Raw genomic sequence first — 21,116 nt, 5'->3', positions numbered from 1 at the left:
GGCATCTGATTTGTGTCTCCAGTTGCCAGCTGCTGAAGTACATCAGACACTTTTTGCCAGCAGTTTGGGCTGCCTGGAAAGTAGAAGGAAAGAACGACCTGCATTTATATTTCATGGGGAAATGACATCAGAATTCCAGCAGCTTTTAAAATATCACTCAGCAACTTGTACTTTCTTTCTTTTGCTCCTGCAGCTTTGATCTGGAAGCAGTGCTGCCAAAGCAAGGAAAAGCAGAATCAGAGGAGATTGCTCCGCAAAATAATCCTCATCCTGAAGTCAAGATGAGAAAGTCCAAAAAAAGAACAAAAAGGAGCAGTGTGGTGTTTGCTGATGAGAAGGCAGCAGCTGATATTCCTATCTCTGACATGAAATGTGTACGTTACTGATTTAGAGTAGTGTTTTATAATCCATGAAAAAGAGGACATTACCCCTTCCCTTAGAAAAAGAAAAAATATGTCCCAGAGAACTCCAGCTGCCATAAGGGGAAGGATGCAGGATGCAGAGATGATCTGCCCTGCCATGAATGAAACAGGCACGATGCAGTGGAGGAAACAAATCAGTGAGAGACTCAGATCATCTCTCCTGGCTTCTGGTGAGAGGTAACAGAGCTGGGAGGCTGCAGATCCTGCAGCCTGGTTAGCTCAGAGAGCAGCAGTGTGTGCGGAGGGTTAAGCTGCTCTCCTGTGGAGAGGCAGTTGACTGTGCTGACATTTCATGGCAGCTCCTCGCAGTCAGGGCTATTTCCGAAGTGATGAGCCCTGAACGTTTTGTACCTTGTTGTGGAACGTGCAGCTGTTAGCAAAGTGCAAGATTGCAAACAGTGCTCCTTAAACGGTGCCAGACTGAAGTTTGGAAGCACTGGCAGCTTTCACTCCATAGATCATCCGAGGCCTGCTGGATCATTACAGTGACTTATGGAACTTACACTGGGCCGTTTTTCTACAGAGACTTCAATCCTCAGGAGAATTTTATTTTAGTCTGTAGTCCTTTAGATACACACGCCCCATCTAAATTAAAAAGCCAGGCAGTAACAGATTGTCGGATTACAGGGAGGGAGCATAAATAATTTGATCGAAAATGTTTGAAGGACTCGTCAAAGGTAAAATGAGTAGAGTAGAAAGCCAAGACTGTCTGGGGAAGCACAGAGGAACTCATGGATGATTATGACTGTCTCACACTGCATGTCCTTATGCAAAAGAGAGATAAAACACAGTCATGCTTTGAGAAGCACTGATACACAAAGCTAAATAACACCTTTGGCTTTTGATGAAATTAGATAACACATCCACCAAACTGTGGTGGTCCCACTGCGTATTGAGTTAGAGGATTTTCTTCTGCTTCAAAAAAGCAGCGACAAGGCTTTGCAGCAGCCAAGCTGGGCGTGTTCATTCAATAGGGAAAAATGTTTTCGAAACTTCATTTCACTTTACAGATCACACCCAGAGTTGTCCGACGGTATAATGCCAAAAATAGGTCAGGAATTCAAATTTCAGATCACAGACTGCTTCTGTAACTTTTTTAGAATTCTTTATTTCTACGTAGAATGAAAAGTTTTTATCTAACTACAAATTATCTGCCAAATTGTTGCATGTTTTTAGATTTTACATAATACGATACATGAACCAAAGTCTCAGTTCATCATTAACGCTGGGGCTTTTTCATTTAACAGCTGTCAAGGAAATACGAGTTCATGAGTGACACCAACCTCTCAGAACATGTGGTGGCACCTCAGAAAACTTCTGTCCTCAAGCAGATGAGCACAGTCAGTCGTTCCATGCCAACTATCCCAGGTAAGGTGCTTACACTAGGGTGAGAGTTCTGAACTTCATTAGGATGTTAAGAAAACAGAAATGAGGGGTTTGCTCCCAGCAGGGCTGGCAGCTCTCTCCACCCTTGTGAAATCCACTGGGACAAAAATTATAATTAAAGAGTGTCCTGTGCGTGTGAGGCTGGACTGCCCCAAATGCTTGGTAACGGCGCAGTACCATGTGCCAAAATGCAAATTCTAAAACTGTTACTCCTGGAGCTCCAAATTTCACTTCCTCGTGCAGTGTGAGCATTCCTGCTGCCCAGAAAAAGGCAAGGCTCATTCAGCTTCCCTGCTCTCTAGGGCCTCAGGAGCAGAGACAAGGGCTCACCGCCAAGGGCACTGTGTGAAACAGGGAGAAATGCTCTGTGCTGTGTTTGGGGGGATGAAAATGCCCAAAGGCCGCCCCATGACAGGATTTCAACTTCTGCTTTTGAAACCAGAGAGGGATCCCAGAGATTCCCCATGGCAGGCAGGGGAAGCAAGATAACACAGCTGCCCCCAGAGAGATGGGTGGCTGTGGGAAAGGGAACAGTGGGACTAAAGTCGGAGCTCATCCCCAGGCTGGGGCACACAGAGAAAACAGGCCCAGTTTCAGTCTCTCTTACCCCTGGTTCCATAGGACATCCCAGTTCTTAGCCTGCATTTCATCTGTCCCTCTCACTGCCCCTCTCTTTCCAGATGCCTGTAACAGATGTTTACACAACACAACAGACTGCCATGGCCCACTTCTTTGTCATGTGTTTATCTATTTTTAATTCTTTGGCCAGATTGGTTCCTTTCTTTCACTGTTCAGTTTCAATGTAATGAAGTTTATTGTTTCCCTATTATTTAATTTTTTTTTTATTCTAAGGTTATAGTTAGATTAAATATCTCCATTTTCTCTAGTCATTGCAGTAGTCCACAATGTTGAGTTCCGCTTTGTCTTACAGTCTGACTCTCCTTTTTTCATTTGGTTTGTGTAACCAATATTGTTTCCATTCTAAGGATTAACTCTGTCTGTCAGCACTGTGGCACCCGATGAGACAATTGCCTCACACAGGCTGAGCCAGCCAGTGTTTCCTTCCACCTCAGAAGGTGACAAGAAAACCCTCAAAAAGAAGAGAGTGAACCGGTTACTCAAAACAGTGGTAGGTCCTGAGTGTTTGGGAGGGGGGGAAAAGGAAGGGTTACATGTTCAAAAATTCTGTGCTGTGAAAATTAAGTGGTTTTGAGGCAAATAGTAAGTCAAACTCTGCTCTGTTTTCTTGATGCTTTTGTCAGAGGGTGGCATGGGAGCTCAATTGGAGAGCAGAGCTGGTTCTGGCCGTGCTTCCAGTGGGAGGGATTCAGGGATGGAGGGCTGAAAGGATGGAGGGATGCAGGGGTGCAGAGTGCAAGGATGGAGGGGTGCAGGCATGGAAGGATGGAGGGGTGCAGGGAGGCAGGGATGGAAGGCTGGAAGGATGGAGGGATGCAGGAGTGCAGGGATGGAAGGATGCAGGGGTGGAAGAATGGAGGGATGGAAAGATGCAGGGAGGCAGGGATGGAAGGATGAAGGAATGGAGGGATGCAGGGGCACAGGAGTGGAGGGATGCAGAGATGGAGGAATGGAGGGATCGAGGGATGGAAAGGGAGGGATGGAAAGATGCAGGGATGAAGGAATGGAGGGACACAGGGTTGCAGGGATGGGTGGACGGATGGATGCAGCGATGGAAAGATGAAGGAATGCAGAGGTGTAGGGATGGAAGGGTGCAGGGATGGAGGACTGGAAGGATGCAGGGATGCAGCTGCGTGTGCAGCTCGGCTCCCGGCCCGCGAGAGGGCGCGGGCTGCCCGCCGGGAGCCGGTGCCGCGGGGACGGAGGGAGGGAAGCGGCGATTCCCGGCGGGGCCGGGCCGGGAGCGCCGGGCTCGGAGCGCGCTGAGCGCCGCACCGGCCGAAGGCGCTTCGCGGAGACGATGAGTGCAACGTGGAAATCGGACAACGTTGGAGTCGTCGCTCTGCTTAAAGGCGGCTGCCTTCCTTTAAAATGAGGAGCTTTTCACTGATGTCTGAAATATTCGCAAAGTTAACGCTATTTCATTTCACGTAGTGTTTGACAGCAAAGCAAGCAAACAAACCAAAACTCCAAACAAACAACATAAAATACCCCCCCACAAAACCTTAAAAAACCCCAAAAGAATATCCAGAGCAGCTATTTGGACACAGAATGTGAAGGTTTCCTACTTTGAAGGCGGTGGGATGATGGTGACATTTAATGCAGATGTGGGGAGTTAGCAATATGCATTACTGCATCAGTATTCTGGAATATTTGTTATGTTTTACACACCAGTTTTTCTGGTCTTTCAGTGCAAGGGGGTTTCTTGTTTTGCTTTCTTTTTTCCTGGGTAATTGGTTTCATTTGAATTCATTACTTTCTGCAGTGTTTTGGGGTTTTCTTCCAAAAGAAAAAAAAAAAAGGATAATGCCTTCAGGGACCGTATAGCAACATTTAGGAAAACCTTCAGTTAAATGTGTTCATAATCACATTTTTCTGGTAGGAACAAGAATTACTTATTAATGTGAACTCTGCAGTATTTCGCTTACATTCAATTTATCACAGACTTCTTTCAGACCCAGGAGTTGCAGCTTTTCAGTGCTCTCTCGTCCACTTGTATTTAAACTTATATTGCATATAAAATACAGAGGATAGAAAGTTCTTTCTCACATGGCAGAAAAAGGACTCACTACAGCTAAAAATCCAGTTGTGAGGTGCTTCACAACATGTTTAGAATCATGTGGACGGGTTTAAATACAGGTTTAAGGTTCTGCAGAATAGAGAAATTAATTCAAAACATGCAGGATTTGGTCAATGTATTTTTTTCTCTAGCTACAGCTTATAGGCACAAGTAATTAATACACGTGTTATTGGATCCAGCACAGAATCAATTTTAACATAGGAAAATCTGTTTTGGTGGTTTTTTTCAGCGCATTTCCAGAGTTCTGGAAGATGGAAAGCAGCCTGTGGAGCAGCATTTCAAACCTTCATCACCAGATCTGTGATCAATTTTCACAAGACCACTTCTCAACTGAAAATCATTATATCTACAGGCAAATATTCTATTTTAGAGCCCAATCTACTCTAAAGAAAGGCACTGAGAATATGAACAACAGCATCCCCCAAGGGCTCTGATAAGTTACTTGTGATACAGATACAGAAATAACATTTGAGGAAAACACTGCAGGATGTGTCCACTGGGATCTGGAACAGAAACCTCTGGCTGTAGGTCAAAGCTGGTAGCTCCCTTGTCAAAGGGAGCTGGATGACCCCCGGGGACAAAGCTTGTTCCTGGGAGGTGACACGTGTGTGAAGGCCAACCGCAAGTCTCACTGCGTCATGCAGCTCGGGGTCTGTTCTTTCCAAAGAGCAGAGTTCTGGTTTCCTGGAGCTCCCACAGACGCACTCCAGAGATCCTTAAACCCTCGCTGGCAGTGTAGCCAAGGCAACAGATGGCTCAGCACAAAATAGCCACTGACGATTTACTGCGTGGCTGTAGCTGGATTTGCAGCCCTCAGATCCTCTGCTGCTCCCAGCACACTGCTCTGTATCCTCAGTCTTCCCCGGGTGATGTCCGTGGCTGTGACACCACTGCCTGAGCTGTTTGCAGAACAGCAGCTGTTATGTGGAAAACGTGCAGAAGTTTATTTACACGTGCACGAATTGACCTCACATCCAGCAGCACGATGAACAAAAGCTGCGTTTTCTGCTGTTCAATAAAGTGTTACAGATCTGGTTTGTTTGCCCTGACCCTTTCTCCCTGACAACTCCAGGCGCCATCACATGCAAGGTAATAGTATTTTACTGACAGCAAACAGAGTTCTAAGAGCTCGAGTTTTCTGGGTTTAGATTGATTTTCGGTGTCTTCCCACCTTGTGAGGTGGGGCTGGGAGGTGATGCCTCACTGGTGGGAAGCTCCACAGCACTACAGGTCAGCGCCTCGGAGTTTCTGCAACCTGTCAGCTCTTTCTCACAGTGTGTTCTCCAGATAGAGGGGGGGGTCTAAAGGTGAATAATTGATTTCCTTCACTCATCCCTTTATGTTTCAAACACCAACAGAGGTTTGTAGTAAGTAAATAAAATATGTTCATGTAGAGTGTTGTGGATGAGGGGACTGGCCTTGTTGCTATTTCTACAGATTTGGGGATGACCAAGAGGTTAAAGTCATTCCTTGCTGCAGAGTTCAATCTATGGAAAGACATCCGCAGTTTGTTTAAACCTGAGTTTTTCCATCAACACTTTAATATAGAGTGTGAATAAATTAGTTTTATGAATTCAGACTCTCTTTGCAAGTTGTCAGAGCGAAGCTGTTTTCTATAGGAGTAGTTAGTGATTGTTTTCTGTGCGAGGTTTGGAACATTTGCCATTGGAATTAATGTCGCACCTTCACCAGAATAACCACAGACAGCAAAGGAAAATGGGCCCAGATTTAACATGGACTGCAGTGTTTGGCATGAATTCTAATAGACTTTTGGTTTCATTTTGTTTCATTTGCTTTCCACAGCAACTTGATAATGCTCCTCAAGAGGCACAGAGGAAGAAAAAGGTTTCCCTAGGAAAAAGTCTTCTGTCGAATAGAGAAGGTTATCTGTGAGTGGGAGAAAGTGAAAGGTTGAAAGGTGCACATTTAACATCTTGCTAACCTGGAGGAAGAGGAGGGGGGGTATCAAAGCTGTCCTTCAATATTATCTGCAGGTACCCTGAATATTGCACAAAAAACCCCCAAGTATTTTAAAAGAAAAGGTTTGGTTCTACTGGAAATGAGTAAGAGAAGGATGATTTCTTACTCATTCTTTGTAAAAATACCTGTTCAAGGTTACCTCTTAGTTATTGTATCTTGCGGAGATGTTTTCAGGTGAGTAGAATAATAGAGTTTTACCTCTAGCTGTTATTATAAATGTTTATTGAAACACTGTTACTCAAAGAAATAGCCAGAATGGAAATGAAGGAAGTGCCCAGAAACAAATACCAGGAAGGCAGGAGCACAATGTCCAAAGGAAGTTTGGTGCTGGGTGTTAAGCCAACAGTTCAAGATTTGTACTTCTGTTTTGCTCAGGTTTTAGTACAGTTTTTGGTGAAGGGTTTAGATTCACATTTAGTTTACTAAATGTCAGTGATAATTTTATTAGCTGTCCCACACCACAGATTTTCCTCCTCTTGCCAGCCCAAATTCCGAGCCTGAAATCACGTCAACTCTGAGGAGGAGAGCAAAATTAGCTAAGAAAAAACAGCTGCCAAGAACGGAGCATTCACAGAACTGGAATTTTAAGGGTGTTTGGACAACAAGCTCCAGCCTTTCACAAGTTTCCAGAAATTATGGATGCTGACTTTTAGTCTAAACAAACAGCACAGCACGAAGGGCAATTGATGCCCCGGGACAATGAAGTGCCAGTATGGCAACATCTGTTTAAAAATGTGCATCAGCACTGCTTGCTGCCATCCCTGTCATGAGCTCCACAGGCCTTCAGTTCATGCACACCGAGGTGGGGGGCAGAACCTGTGTTTGACGTTCTTTGAGGTGAAGCACAGAGGGCAGAAATTTCCTCCAGGACAGGGTCAGGGTTTGGCTGCTGTTGGGAGAATTAGCGCAGCCGGAATGGCTTCAGCTCTCGCATGCAGGTCAGGAGCAGAGCCATTCCACAGAGCTTTTCTGGCCCAGCTATTTCCCTTCTCTCTGACATTTCCAGTTGTCTGGCTGGTGACAGTCTGGTTCGCTGTCACGTGGCACTGAGATAATGATGGTGCTGTGTGATCTGTAATTAATGAGCTGTTTGCAGGGGCAGGAAAGCCGCACGTGCAGTTGAGGTTTGATGAGTTGACCTGCACTGAGCTGTTACACTGCAATGACCGGAGATGCATTAATGCTGCACGTTGTAGCTCAGAAATCTCACTTTTAGCCAGACACAGGGACCTGGGTATCTCTGTGGAGAGTAACACCATGTTAGAGGTGCCGGTCCAGCCCCAGGAGCTGCTGTGTCAGTGCAGCACAGGGTCTGCACAGCAAATGTTGGCAATTTACCCACCTCAGGGTACTCAGGAGTATCCTCACCTCACTTGGGTATCCAGCCTGCCCTTGTTCATGCCATGAAATCTTACCGGCTTCTTATTATGAAATCATGACTTAGACATTCATTCTGGGGGGAAATTAATGCCCTTAAAATCTCATTAAAAATGAGCTGGTGTGAGCTATAGGAAAATGGTCAGAGTCTAAGTCAACAAGGATCAAGTTTCTGAGGAGGAAGGAGAGTTTTATTAAAGATTTTACAGACCTTAGGAACACATTGTTCTGGAACTTGAATGGGTGATAGAGCTGTGTACCTGCTTGACATTGAACTTTTATCTCTATCACACACAGCCTGTAACATTCTTTATCAGACAGCAGAAACTGTGGGTGAGTAGAGCCATGGAACAGTTTGGGTTGGAAAAGACCTTAAAGCTCGACTCTTCCCAGTCCCCAGTGGGGATACTGGTGCCACACTGGTTATTCTGTGAGGAGTCCTTTGACACGAGGCATCATTGGATCTCTGCTTTCCTTTGTTCACCCTGGTCAAGGGATGAGGGCACTTTTAGAAAGGTGTTTAAAAAGCTTTTAAAACAGCATGATAGGAAAGAGAAAGTGGTTTTATTTTTTTATTAAATCTGGTTTCCTTTTGAGTCAGGCAAGATCCAGGAGTTGTGTTGAAAAGCACCCAACCACATAATTCTCTTGCTCACTTTCTCTGCTGTTTTCAAGGATTTTAGCCTAAGTATCATTAAAATACCAGAGGATCCTTTTATTTCATTCTAGCTTTAGTACAGAACTATTCAAATGATGGAGCATTTATCCCAGAGATTGGTTCCGTTTATGCCAATGTCAATGGGAATCACCCAAAATTAAGGCATTCTGTTTAAAACAAAAGCACGGGTCATTTCTCCAGAGTGGAGGAAGATAAAAGGAATAACTTAACCAAACACAGCATTTTTCTCATTTAGAAATCAGGAGAAATTTAAAGCCAGCCTGTGTTTTGCAGCGCCCCTTTTTTTAAACTCTTTCTGAGGAGGGAAGAAAACGAAACAGTTTAAGGATTCTTCCCTTCATTATTTTTTGGACAAAGAGATGTCCATCTTTTTAGATGTGTCTCTTTAATTTTTTAGGAATATGGAAGCCTCCATGGAAAAAAAAAAAAAAAAAGCTTGCAGCCATCTCCTGTCCTGAGTGCCTGGGAGAAGTCACTCCACGGAACTTACATTTCCCTGCCAGAAGTCAGTTCCTGCTCGCTCTTAGGCATTCAAGGTCCTTCTGAGGGGGGAACATTGAGCAACACCCCAGGGCTGCCCTCAGCTGTAAGGACTTCAGCATTGGCAGCATTTACTGCTCTGGGGTGAGGAGAGGACTTGTTCTTTATTGACTCTGTGCAATTTTCTGTTCTGATTTGCTCTCATCATGCAGCGTGTGCTAAAGATTAACACTGTAAATGAAGAATTGCTCCGCAAACAAACCTTGGCTAGGCCACGGATTTCATAAACTTTTAAATGTTAGATAAATTCAATCACGGCTTTGAAGCGAGGGCAGTTTGAGCTGATTGGGTTTTGCGCGGAATTATCCTTTTCCAATGTAGTTTCTGTGTCCTCCGGGATAGCTGACAGCTTCTGTGTGCCACGGGGGGGGTCTTTCCTATGGCTGACCCAGTGATGGGTGAGCCACTGTGAGTGTCTGAGCTGGAACAAACACGGTGTCCGCGATAATGATGTTTTCACGTGTATTAATGCATCCTGCAGCTCCAGATGCCCCACGCTGTGTGTGGGTATTCAAGCTGCATTCAGTGCCAGGCCCCTGTGACAGGTGGCTGATCTCCCGTTCACAGTTAACCCTTGGTAGGCCTTACCTGTGCTTGGATGAGTTCAGCTCATGGCAGGTGGCTGCTGATGTAAATGGTGCCTGATTCAAAAGGCACAGGACAGGCGATGGGGATCAGAAAACAGTTCTTTTTCATCCATTTCATTCATCAGAAAACAGTAATTTAAGGATTCTATGCCTTGGCAGGCCAGCAGCAAAAAAAGACTTATGTAGGTGAGGGAGCAGGAGTCTTGTACTGCTGTGACTAGAAAAAGTCGAAAGAGCTCTCCACATTTGACAGATATTTTGAGGGAGGACTTTCTGCAGGATGTTTATTTGTATGTTTTTTAGATATAAGAAAACAGCCCGGGACAGAGTAGCTTTAGATGCAGACCTTTTAACCTTGTATTTTGAGTGGGATTTTATTGTACACTAAAGTATGTTATGATTGGATACCTGGATTCTACAAATAATGAGGAATGCAAGAATTTACTTCAGTTGCTTTGACTCACACAGTAGCAGTAGTGCACAGTCCCTGAATTCATCTTTCTTTCCAGATGCATTTGGACTAATTTCACAGGATGGGAAAAGAGGAATATTGGAAATCAGGATGGGGAAACAGAAAGGGGAAAAAAAATAAAAATAAAACCAACAAAACAAACAAGCAAACAAAACCACACACACACACACACAAAAAAAACAACTCAAGCAAAACGCAAAATAAGCAAAGGAAATGGATCTCCAACAAAGATATCTCTTAATCTACCAGAATTTCCACACAGAATTCCAAAGGAAGCGAAGGAATTCTGTGTGGAAAATTCTAATCGGAAAAAAAAAAAAAAAGTTTAAAATGTTTACATACGGAATGGGTTCTGTTTATAGATCGCGGAGATCCTGGCCGGCAGCCCCAGGACAGGAGGATCCCGGGCCAGGTCCGCTCCCAGCCGTGCATTCCCAGGCAGTGTCGCCGGGGGGCGATAGGATGTCGCGATAGTCGCGGCTCGCCCTGCTCGGGCACCGGGAAACGCCGCGCGGCTCCTGGAAGCGGCGGCATTAACAGCGCCCTAAATCACCGTGTTCGCAGGTTGGGTTATCTGGGTTTAGTGCACCCAGACCCCGGCCGCAATAAACCAGCCCGGAGTTTATCTGTGCTGGGTGTGTCCGCAGAGAAGTTCCCTCTGCTTGCACCGATTCGCTTTCCAGCTCTGGGTTCTAATTCATTTTCCCCGAGTGTTTGTGTCCTGAGAGTACTAAAGGGCCTAGAACACTGGGAAAAAAATAAAATAAAATAAAATAAAATAAAATAAAATAAAATAAAATAAAATAAAATAAAATAAAATAAAATAAAATAAAATAAAATAAAATAAAATTAAAGCTTTCTCCTTAAAAAAAAAAAGAAGTGATGTTTTCTGAAAAATTCTGTGGTTCTAAAATGTCTTTTCAATGAAATGTCCATTTGAATAGTGGAGAGGGAGGAGCTGATTTATCCACACTGGCAAATATCTTGATGTCGAAATGTGACTGAAACTAAAGCAGTAGCATGTTGTTACTTTTTCTTTCCATAAATCACTGAATAGATTCATTTCATTGCTATGCACACGAATTTAAACTTTGACGGGTTTTGGAAGTGTGCACAGATTAATTTCTTTGGTACCCGTGTTGATGTTCACACAAGACCTCGTTTAGTCTTGGCACCACTGATTTCTCACACATTTAGTGGTGAGAGTAGACGAAGAAGCAGATGATCTGAAAGAGGGAACCCTGTTGGCTGCTCAGCAGCTTCAGCAGCACTGAGGCTGTCGAAGTGCGATCGATTCAAAGTCTGTATCCGTATTAATTTCCTAGTCCTAGGAGGGACATCTCCGACTCCACCGTGAGGAGGATTTGCCACAGACTGATTCTGCCCCTCTGTGGCAGATGTGGCCACATCTGTGTCCCCCGGCACAGCAGATCCTGTGGCAGCCAAAGCGAAGCTGTGGATTCCTTGCCTGCCTGTGGGCTGTCACGGCTGATACACGAGTCAGGGGACGCCTAATCCCCTCCACCATATTTATTATACGTTAGGAGATGGCAGAAGGCCTTTTTGGAGGTAGGAGTTATGACCACTTTTACTATCATCATTCTCATGGTCAGAGAGCAGCTACGAACCCTCACATGATTTCACAGCCTTCTAAAAAGTCAGTTGTAAAGTTGCTTCAAAAACCCACAGTGATTTTTGCTCTGGAAGGCTTGAAAAGTCTAAGGGCATTCTAGCACTGCAGCACTTATGGCACAGATCCCAATGATATTGCCTTTTCCATTAATTTAATGTTCAACCTGCCTTTCTAGAAATAAAGCTCAGTTCCCTTGTTTCGCAGCGCTGTATTTTACATTTCTTAGGCTTTCGTAAAGTCCTTGAGATGACATTGCTCTGCCTGCTACAGCCTGTTTCTTCTCGTGGTATGGTTCATTTTGTGGATGTGCTGGGCAGATGATTCATGGAAAAAGACATGAAGACTTCTAAAAGCAATCTACTGGACAACTGAGAACATAGAGAATGTTTCACTGTGTGAAAATACCTTATTGATGAATACTGACCTGTGTCAGTATTCAGGGTGGGAATTGTTTGAAACTAGGTGGGCTGCTTGGTATATTGACTCTCAGTTATGGACTCTTTTCTTTTAAAAACAAATCTTTCCCTCTTCTTTGTGACCACAGGAATCATTTCTTTGAACAATGTGCTGGTGTGTGCACACCTCTCCCAAGTCACTGCATTTCAGAAAGACTGGATGTGTAGGTTACTGTGGAGTATAAGTGGAAATGCTGAGGAATCTGAGTTTAAATGAAATTAACCTGAACCTTTCTTAACCCAAGATTTCAGATATTATCTTTTCTATTATCTTTTCTTTTATATATTTCAGATAGTATCTTTTCTTTTAAAGAAAAGATATTGTCTTTTCTTTTCGAGTCAGTGTGATAAAATATTACCGTTGGCTGGAGTAGAGAGGTACATGGGAGCTGACCTAAAAAATCTATGGAAAACAATGGTTCTACCAGGGCTCCACCTCAACCCTGCAGATTTTCGAGCTTCATTCGAGAAATTGAGAGCAGCAAATATTTGTACAACGCAAGAGCTGTCAACAGTCTTTGGTTTGACAACAATCTGTGGTTGACCAGGCTTCCAGCTGGTAGAGACATGCACCCAGGGCCGTGCAGTACTGGACTGCAGTAAAAAGACATGATAAAAATACCATGCATCCTGCCAAGTCAGACCTTACTGAACCAATGCATTTGGAAAGAACAACCATTAAACTTTCTCCAGCAGCGGCCTCCAATTTATCTGCAGAGTTTTTAATCTCTAAACAAGATCTGTTTATAACCTAAACATAAAACGTAAAAAACATTATAAAACATCGGTCACCACGCCACTTTTTTCCAGCCTCTTCATATAGAGGGCTCACTGGTTTTCTTTCTCTTTTCCCCACTTCTGGGATTGCTCCCTCCTTTCAGCCCTGCCGAAAGGAAGACCCTCAGCAGTGAGGATCCCAGGACAATATTCCTGGTTAGACCGAATTTCCTCCACGTCTGACTCAGCCACCACAGCTCGAACGGGTTTGATCCTCTCCTTGCTGCCTCCTCGCCTGCAAAGGAGCATCTGCAGCAGAGGAGCTGCCCGGGAGCGTGTGCTGCAGTGACCCTGCAGCAGCAAGGTGTGCCCAGAGCCCTGACAAAGCACCTTTTTCCCGGCACTGTTTATACTCTGACCTGAGTAAATCAGGCCCAGCCAGCTGAAGGGAAATGCTGCTGACGGGATGGTGTCCCTGCTGGAAGCTGCGCCAGCGCAGCCATGCCGGGGAGGGCTCAGACTTTGCCCCCCCCTTCCACAGCTCCGTGGGCAGCAGCCCAGAGATGTGTCTGCACCTCCCTGCTGTAAAAGCCATCCTCGGGCCAGTGCCTGCTTTGCTGCGGGGCACTTTGCTGGCAGGGCTGGGCATCCCCAGCACAGCTCGGGCTCGCCCTGCTCCATGCACTGCACGGAACCTCACCAGGAGACACTGGCACAGGAAATTTTACAGCCTTCACCGGTCTCTGGCTGCTGCAGCAGCAATGCTTTTGAACTTTGTAAAGCCTGGGCTTTTTTCAAAGCCTCCCTTCATTCAGCACCCACTTGAGTGTATTTTTATTGTAACTGTGCATGCAGTGCACCTCAGGGAATAAGCATTTAGATGTCACTCATCGAAGTCCATGATGCAGTTAGTGGAGTTTTTACTTCTTGGAATAAATTTACGAGTTTTTCTTGTTTTCAAGGGGGTTTTTGGCAAAAATCTTGATTTGTTGAGCAGGTCAAAAATGTATTATATTTACTTTTCTCACTATGTTCTGGCTCTTTAGTTAATTGTAAATGTGGTTTTGCTCATGAGTGTTTCTTAAATGTTTTATTCTATTGACTTCTGTGAATGTAGGGGGGTTATTAGCAATATTTGTGCCAATATTTGCAGGAATACACATATAATTTTAAAATATATCTATATGTTAGAAAGTTAACTAGGAAGCTGTAGGGGATGTTGCTCAAACAGCATTTTGGCATGTTTGTAACTCAGATTCTTATGGTGAAAAAGATTCTTTCAGATTAGTCCCTTGAGGAGGGAAGCTCTCACACTGTGAGCTTTTGAAAAAGAAATCTTCTTTCTTTCTTTCTTTCTTTCTTTCTTTCTTTCTTTCTTTCTTTCTTTCTTTCTTTCTTTCTTTCTTTCTTTCTTTCTTTCTTTCTTTCTTTCTTTCTTTCTTTCTTTCTTTCTTTCTTTCTTTCTTTCTTTCTTTCTTTCTTTCTTTCTTTCTTTCTTTCTTTCTTTCTTTCTTTCTTTCCTTCTCCAAGTCACCTTTTGCACAGTAATTGCCACTTAGAAAATAAGCCAGTCCCACTGCTTAACTGTTGTCTGTTTAACGTGTGTCTCTGCACAGGTTATTCAGCATTTACATATTCTGAGCTCTCAGCCATTCAAATTAAAGTAGCAGCTTGTTTGTTGTGGAACAAATGATTTTCTGGGCAGTGAAAGCCTGGATTTTTAAAGTAACAGCTGTAGAGCTGCATTTCTGAGCTGGCAAATCGGCTTTCTTTATCATTCTCTACTCAATATTTCAGCAGTATTTCCAATGGAATTTTTTTTCATACCTTTCAAAGGAACGGTATGGACAGGACATTAGTGAATCACTAATTCTTAGGGAGTAGGGAGTCTTGGTGGTTGTGCTACAGCACAAAAAGATTCAGCTGAATGTGTGACAAAGCAAAAGGCCTTTGGTACAGCCAGGAATTCAAATCTATGGGTCAAAACCAGTGTTTCTGCAGAAATTATAGGACAAGAACTGGAAGGCCCCACCGTACCATGACCTTCTTTGATTGCATGGGTATTAAGGCTGAGGCAAGTTTTAAATGATGTGTGTGTCTTAATCACAAAAAAAAAAAATATGCAAATATCACTGTGAAGGGAACTGCAGCTCTGCTCTAACTCCAGTGCAGGCGTTCATGCAGTGAAGAGCTGTCATCCTGAGACAGGGGTGGTGAGATTGCAGCTCTGCTCTTTCCTCCTTCAAACATGCAGGGCCAAATCACTAAGGATTTGTCCAAATCATAAAAAGGCCAAAGGTTTTTCCTTATTACTTAATTTTAAGGAATCAGCTCTAGTCTGTATAGATACAGATGAAGTTACTGGAACTTGGCTAAAAAGAGCTGTGCCGAACACTGTCGCTGCTTTCCTGTTTGGAAGTTGTGCTGAGAGGTTTTATGAGCTCTCTGCACCAATCCTGCAGCAAAGAGGAAGCAGCACATAATGATTTCCCATCTCAGTTCACCAATTTAAGCTCTAAAGAAAGGTTTGATTATTAAGCTTGATATTTTTTTTCTCACAAGATTAATCCTTACTTTAGGGAGTTAATTCCATTTATATCAGTAAGATTACTCACATGAGTAACCAGCCACAGAATTTGCCTGTAGTGCTGTGACTGCCTAGGGGGAAGTACAAGCAAGTCTGCAATTAAAGTTACAAAAGGAAAAGGTCTGACCTTTTCTTTTCTTTTCTCTTTTTTCTTTTCTTTTTTTTTCTTTTTAAGTATACATTTCTACTGTTTCCTTGACTAGTGACAATGGCTTTTGCATTCTGAAGTGTCGCTAGCAGCAGGACAAAATGGCTTTGCTTTAGTAAGAAAAATTAGGATATGCTAAAGCTTCACTGTGAAAGGTAGCAAGAGGAGGATCTCTGAGTTTTAACTTCAAGAAGTCCTAGACTTTCTTCGTGTGCATCACATTAGTGGAAAATTCCTTCATTCATTTAGGAAGATAAACAGTTGTAACTTTCACGTTTGGTTGATGTGACATCAATGACTGACTGGGACTGCCAGCATTCCAAAAAGGATATCGTCCTCATCTGCAGCCACTCAGGGCTGCGGGGTGGAGCCTGCAGCACAGGCTGAAACATTTACAGGTGCATAAGTACCTAGGGAAGGGCGCAGGTGATGCACCTGTCCCGGGAAAGCAGCACTAGCACAGGTGTGTCACAACTCACCAGCCACCTGGGTTAGAGCATGAGCTTCTTTGACCCACAAACGCACTCCCCTCCACGCTGCAGCCCACAGTTCCCAAACATCGGCCAAGAACCTCCGGAGATGAACATCTACTACGAGAACTTCTTCCACCCACAGAACATCCCGAGTCCCCAGCGACCGAGCACCTTTGAGACGGCGGATTACAACGCCACCCCCAATCCTTACCTCTGGCTAAATGGACCTTCCATTACCCCACCACCATACCTGCCAGGATCCAACTCCAGCCCCTTCATTCCGCAGTCGTACGGGATGCAGAGGCAGCTCCTGCCTAACATGCACAGCCTGGGAGGAACTGACCTTGGCTGGCTTCCCCTCCCGTCCCAAGAGGAGCTCATGAAGTTGGTGAGACCACCTTACTCCTACTCTGCCCTCATTGCCATGGCCATCCACGGGGCACCTGACAAGAGGCTGACTCTGAGCCAGATCTACCAGTACGTGGCTGACAACTTCCCGTTCTACAACAAAAGCAAAGCTGGCTGGCAGAATTCCATACGGCACAACTTGTCTCTCAACGACTGCTTCAAGAAGGTGCCTCGAGATGAAGATGATCCAGGTACAGCCCTCTCCCCCTTTTCCTCCAGCTCTAATTAAAGCTGATGAATTTTGAATTTAGTGCGCTGTAAAGAGACACAATAGCCCAGGTAGAGGACATAGACACAGCAGCATTTTGTTTTCACGGGGCTGAACTAGAAAGCAGCTGCGAATAGCTGAGATGTGAATCAGTGTTGCTGTGAGATCTCTGGAGGGAAGGGAATTCTGTCTTCCTGAGAATGGATCGATGAGCTAAGCGTGAGACTCAGCATGCATAGGAACATTTAACTGGGCATGGCATGCTCTAGACCCATTTGGTGTAATGCATGACTTGTGTCAAACTTAACTGGGAATTCAAGGGAAGGGGATTTGTCAAAGAAATCCAGTGGCTTTGGGGAGTCGGCATTAATTCTCAAGAGGAGAGCAGGCTGCTTTTATTTTGTTTGTTTCAATTAGTGTTTTGCTTGGAATGCCATTACCAACCCCTTGACTGGCAGGCTGTCAGATATTCCTTTATTCATGGTTTCCTATCAGTGGCTGTTAAGAACCATCGAGAACATTAAAAACTCATTGAAATTATTCTGCAGTAGGGGGCTAAAAGTCTAACTCAACCCCGTTAGAAACCTAGGCTACCCCACTGAACCTGGAGGAGCAGCCCAGTGTAGCATTTGATTACTCTGCCACAAATTCAGAAGACCAGCTGTACACTGAAAACCTCCTTCCCTCACCAAGAAAACAAAACAAAAAGCCCTCCCAGTGACTCCACTTGTAGTTTTGCCTGTGTGAAGAGTTAGGGCTAAAGGGTAGAACCCAGAACCTTAAACTTTTTTTCTGAATTCAACAGGCTTGTACTTGTGAGTGACTAAAAATACATATGTATTGCTCATGCAATTGTTCTGTTTCTGTGAAACAAGAGAAACACTGTAAAGCCCTAAATGACTGCTATTTTTGGGGTTTGTGCATATTTTTAAACTAAAAGTGTGGGTTTGTTTCATTTGACAGGAAAAGGGAATTACTGGACTCTGGACCCAAACTGTGAAAAGATGTTTGACAATGGAAACTTTCGCAGGAAGCGGAAGAGAAAGTCTGACATTGAGGCCAGTGCTGCTGCTCTTGCATCTGAGAAATCCGAGGACAGTACCCTGACTGGCAGCCCCAAAGCTGCAGAGCATCAGGATATCTTGGAAAACTCATCACCTGGGACTGACAATTCACCTGAGAAAGGATCATCTCCTCCCTCTTCCAGCAGCCCGTGCCTCAGTAACTTCCTCTCCAGCATGACCGCCTATGTCCACGGCTCCAACTCAGGGAGCCGCTCCGGGCCCGTGGGACTCAGCTCTGAACCCATTGACAAAATGGGCCAGAACATGGTAGGCTTCAATTCCTATTCCCCACTCTCCAGTATCCCCAGCCATGGTGTGGGAGACTGGTCCAATTCCATGCCTTCCGGTCACCTTGGCCACAGCAACTCGGTGCTCAACCAGTTTAACACCCATTTTTACAGCAGCCTCAGCACAAACAACACCCTGTACTCCAGGGAAGGGACAGAGGTTTAGAGGAAGGGTTCTAGGACGTTAGAGGATAGTTATTTATGAGAGGAAAGGATCCATGGGCAGGTGATTAGCATTAGACTCTTGTCTCTAGGGCCACACTGCATCCTCCTCCTGACAGCCACCAACTTGTTACCCATTACACTGAAATCACAAACACTTCACGTTTGGCAGCTGCACATGAAAAAAACAGGGATCATAAGAAGAAGAATAGTGAAAAGTTCTCCTCAGACACTGCTTGTACTGCTGCCAACCAGGTCCTGTACAGAAGTCCTTGAGAAGTTACAGTTTGCCTTAGGCAGGAGGCTCTTTCTGGCATGGCATTAACATTGCTGTGCTTTTTAAAGTGACAACAGAAGAGCGGTGGCACCTTTAAATATCCCGTCCTCAAGTATAGGCTGCCTGTACTAAATGCTCAGCAAGCTCTTATTTGGCCAAAGCCCTCCTGACACTGCAGAATCCGTACTAAAACCACTGTATAGTGAGTATACACTTGAACGGTGAGTGCTGTTCTTTGACTTTCTCTCATGTCAGTGCAGACCTTGTCTAAAGCTTGACCCCCTTCCAGCCCCAGGGGGAATGTGGCTGTGCAGCAAACTGACTTCATCATGGACACAACAGGAGTTTGGAAGCTGAAGGGAAGCATTAAAAAAATACACTGGAATTGTCTTCTGCTGTTGGATCTTTGTGTTTTCAAATCTAATTACAGGGTCAATTTTATTCCTTCTACATGTAAATCTAGTCACATAAAGTAAACAGGATCTGTTCTGAATATATAAATATATATATATTTAAGACATGTTTTTTCTAAGGAAGCACATCTGTTATATCTTAACATTCTACAGAAATAATTTTTACTGAGTAAAGGGTTTGAATACTGGGGTGGGAGGTGAGGGAAGAAGAAAAGGGAGATAAGAAGTTTAACAATCTCTGAATTTCAGTTCCAAAGGCTGGATCTTTCAGAGGATCAACTGCAGACAATGTAAAAAGTCTCTGTACTGTATTTTTTTTTTCATTTTCTAAAAGTCTATGCTGTTTGTCCTTGTGTAAATACTAGAAGTAATTCTTATTTTTCCTACACTTTACTGTAGCAACAAACATTTCAAAATGTAGATGTTTTTTAAACCAAGACTTGACTTCCACATTTACGTAGAGTAATATCTCAAAATAGATAAACCCAGAAGCATTTTTAATAAAGCATTTGTATAGAAGAGTGTGTACTTGTGTTTGTTTGTACTGCACTACTTAAGCCTTTAAAAGTCTCCTCACCAGTTTGACTCGAGGAATTCACATGAGCTAGAGCAGGGTAATGGTAGCAGAAGGTCAGATGCTGAGATGACATGTCCAGGCCATCAGCATTTGCGTGCCTGGCAAATATAATTGGCTGCTATTACACAAAATACCATCCCTGAACAAAAATCACCTTGGAGTTTCCCTGCTGGAGCAAAGTGGTGCCAATCATTTAAAATTTCAGAAAGCAGACTGTTTTCACGTGTCAATTAGCCAATATGACTGCACTTTTCCTGCATTATTATTTAATTTCTTTTATGTTTCAAGCTTTTCACTATCAAGGTTGCTCTGACTTTTCCTAGTTTTAGATCCACTATAATAAATTGCCACTTGGGAGTTGCAGCCTACCTACACTACTACCACCTTTGTTCAATAAAAAGGGAAAATGCCCTTCTGGTGGTGTCCTTATGCCATCACTTGTAAGTTTCTCTCAAGTCAGGCACAGGCTGAGGCCTGAGCTACAACTCCTGCCCTCACAATCTTCCAGCTCTTGCAGAATCTCAGCCTGCTGGGTGGGCTGCAATGTGCCCTGCAACTCTGCAATGGGAGCATCTTTCATAGAGATCTGCTCATGTTAAACTGAGAAATGTCTTCAGTCACTGTGCTTATGCCTTGGATTCAGCAGACATGCCACAAATTGCCCAGAAATACACTTTCTGTACAGTATATGGTCCACAAACTCAGAGGAACTGTTTTCTTTAGTGCTGTCATGGAAAATGTTCCATTATGAAGTTAGAGACCAAAGGTGTGGGGGGAAAAAAGGTGGAAAATAAAGAAAGAAGAATGACGCTGCTAAGTGGCAGCAGAGAGTAAAAAGCAACTCCTTTGTCACTCAGCAGTTTGACTCTCCTAGTGCCCAATCCCAAATAATAACAGGAACTCCATAAAGGTGTGCATAAAAACAACCTTGTGCCTCATTGCTTCCCAGATGCTGTCAACCCAATGCCACTTTTGCTTCCGCATGTGAGGAAGTGCTGCCAAAATTCCAGTTCACAGAGAAAGGTTTGTTCTCCAGCGGCTTCCCTGAACACCAAGGAATTGGTTCCCCTGCAGCCACTGAGCTGGTTTGGCACGTCAGCTCAGCCGGTGGAGCTGCTCTCCAAGGAGGGGGGGAAAGATGATTGCATCCATGGTAATCCTATTTCTCCTCCAAACAGAACTACTTTGTAATGAAACAAATCTTCATCTGTATTTTTGCGGTTTTCAGAGAGAACTGGTTTTGGCAACCAGCCACAGTCAATGCATTCCTGGAGCTCCTGCGCATCAGAGAAGCAGCTGCAGGGAAACTTAGCAACTATTCTTGTATGAGCAGCAGCACTGCTCTGTCACAAGTAATGCTCCCCTACCAATATGATCAGTGTAAGGGTCTTGGATGGAAGAGCAGCTGGGTTTCAGGGATATTTTTTTTGCCTATTATTTTGTTTGTTTGTTTGTTTTTAAATATGCTACTAAAGAAGCCACTAATGATGGACCCATAATTAAAATATATTTAAAATATTGCTGACATTTATAGACCTATAGTGT

At 44.1% G+C, this 21,116-nt stretch overlaps 2 protein-coding genes across 3 annotated transcripts in view; both read left to right on the top strand.

Annotated features, from left to right (window-relative positions):
- The window catches only part of DOCK2 (dedicator of cytokinesis 2), a 157,252-nt gene extending 150,657 nt beyond the window's left edge, over positions 1 to 6,595 (top strand). The window contains exons 49-53 of one of the 2 annotated variants that reach the window (XR_010723196.1): positions 194 to 374; positions 1,670 to 1,790; positions 2,795 to 2,937; positions 4,757 to 5,616; positions 6,331 to 6,595. Coding sequence is in view for 1 of the 2 variants with exons in the window: in XM_066197618.1 (XP_066053715.1) it covers positions 194 to 374; positions 1,670 to 1,790; positions 2,795 to 2,937; positions 4,757 to 4,831 (520 nt within the window). In the remaining variant the exon portion in view is untranslated. Of the gene's footprint in view, positions 1 to 193; positions 375 to 1,669; positions 1,791 to 2,794; positions 2,938 to 4,756; positions 6,060 to 6,330 lie in introns of those variants that run through there. The other variant, XM_066197618.1, reaches the window with a different exon arrangement.
- Positions 6,596 to 16,149: 9,554 nt separating this feature from the next.
- On the top strand, positions 16,150 to 19,513 carry FOXI1 (forkhead box I1). Its single transcript, XM_066197064.1, has 2 exons — positions 16,150 to 16,774; positions 17,755 to 19,513. The coding sequence occupies exons 1-2, from the start codon at positions 16,201 to 16,203 to the stop codon at positions 18,306 to 18,308; spliced, it is 1,128 nt and encodes a 375-aa protein (XP_066053161.1). The 5' UTR covers positions 16,150 to 16,200; the 3' UTR covers positions 18,309 to 19,513.
- The last annotated feature ends 1,603 nt before the right edge of the window (positions 19,514 to 21,116 follow it).

Source organism: Chamaea fasciata, unplaced genomic scaffold (genome assembly GCF_029207755.1).
Source record: "Chamaea fasciata isolate MVZ Bird 193981 ecotype frontalis unplaced genomic scaffold, bChaFas1.0.hap1 SCAF_15, whole genome shotgun sequence".
NCBI classification, from domain to species: domain Eukaryota; kingdom Metazoa; phylum Chordata; class Aves; order Passeriformes; family Sylviidae; genus Chamaea; species Chamaea fasciata.
This window is presented reverse-complemented; position numbering and strand designations above follow the sequence as displayed.

Excerpts from the sequence above, each read along its gene's own strand:
- FOXI1 (XM_066197064.1), top strand. The coding sequence starts at position 16,201 with ATGAGCTTCTTTGACCCACAAACGCACTCCCCTCCACGCTGCAGCCCA. Across the intron at positions 16,775-17,754 it reads TCGAGATGAAGATGATCCAG|GAAAAGGGAATTACTGGACT; the intron begins GTACAGCCCTCT and ends TTCATTTGACAG.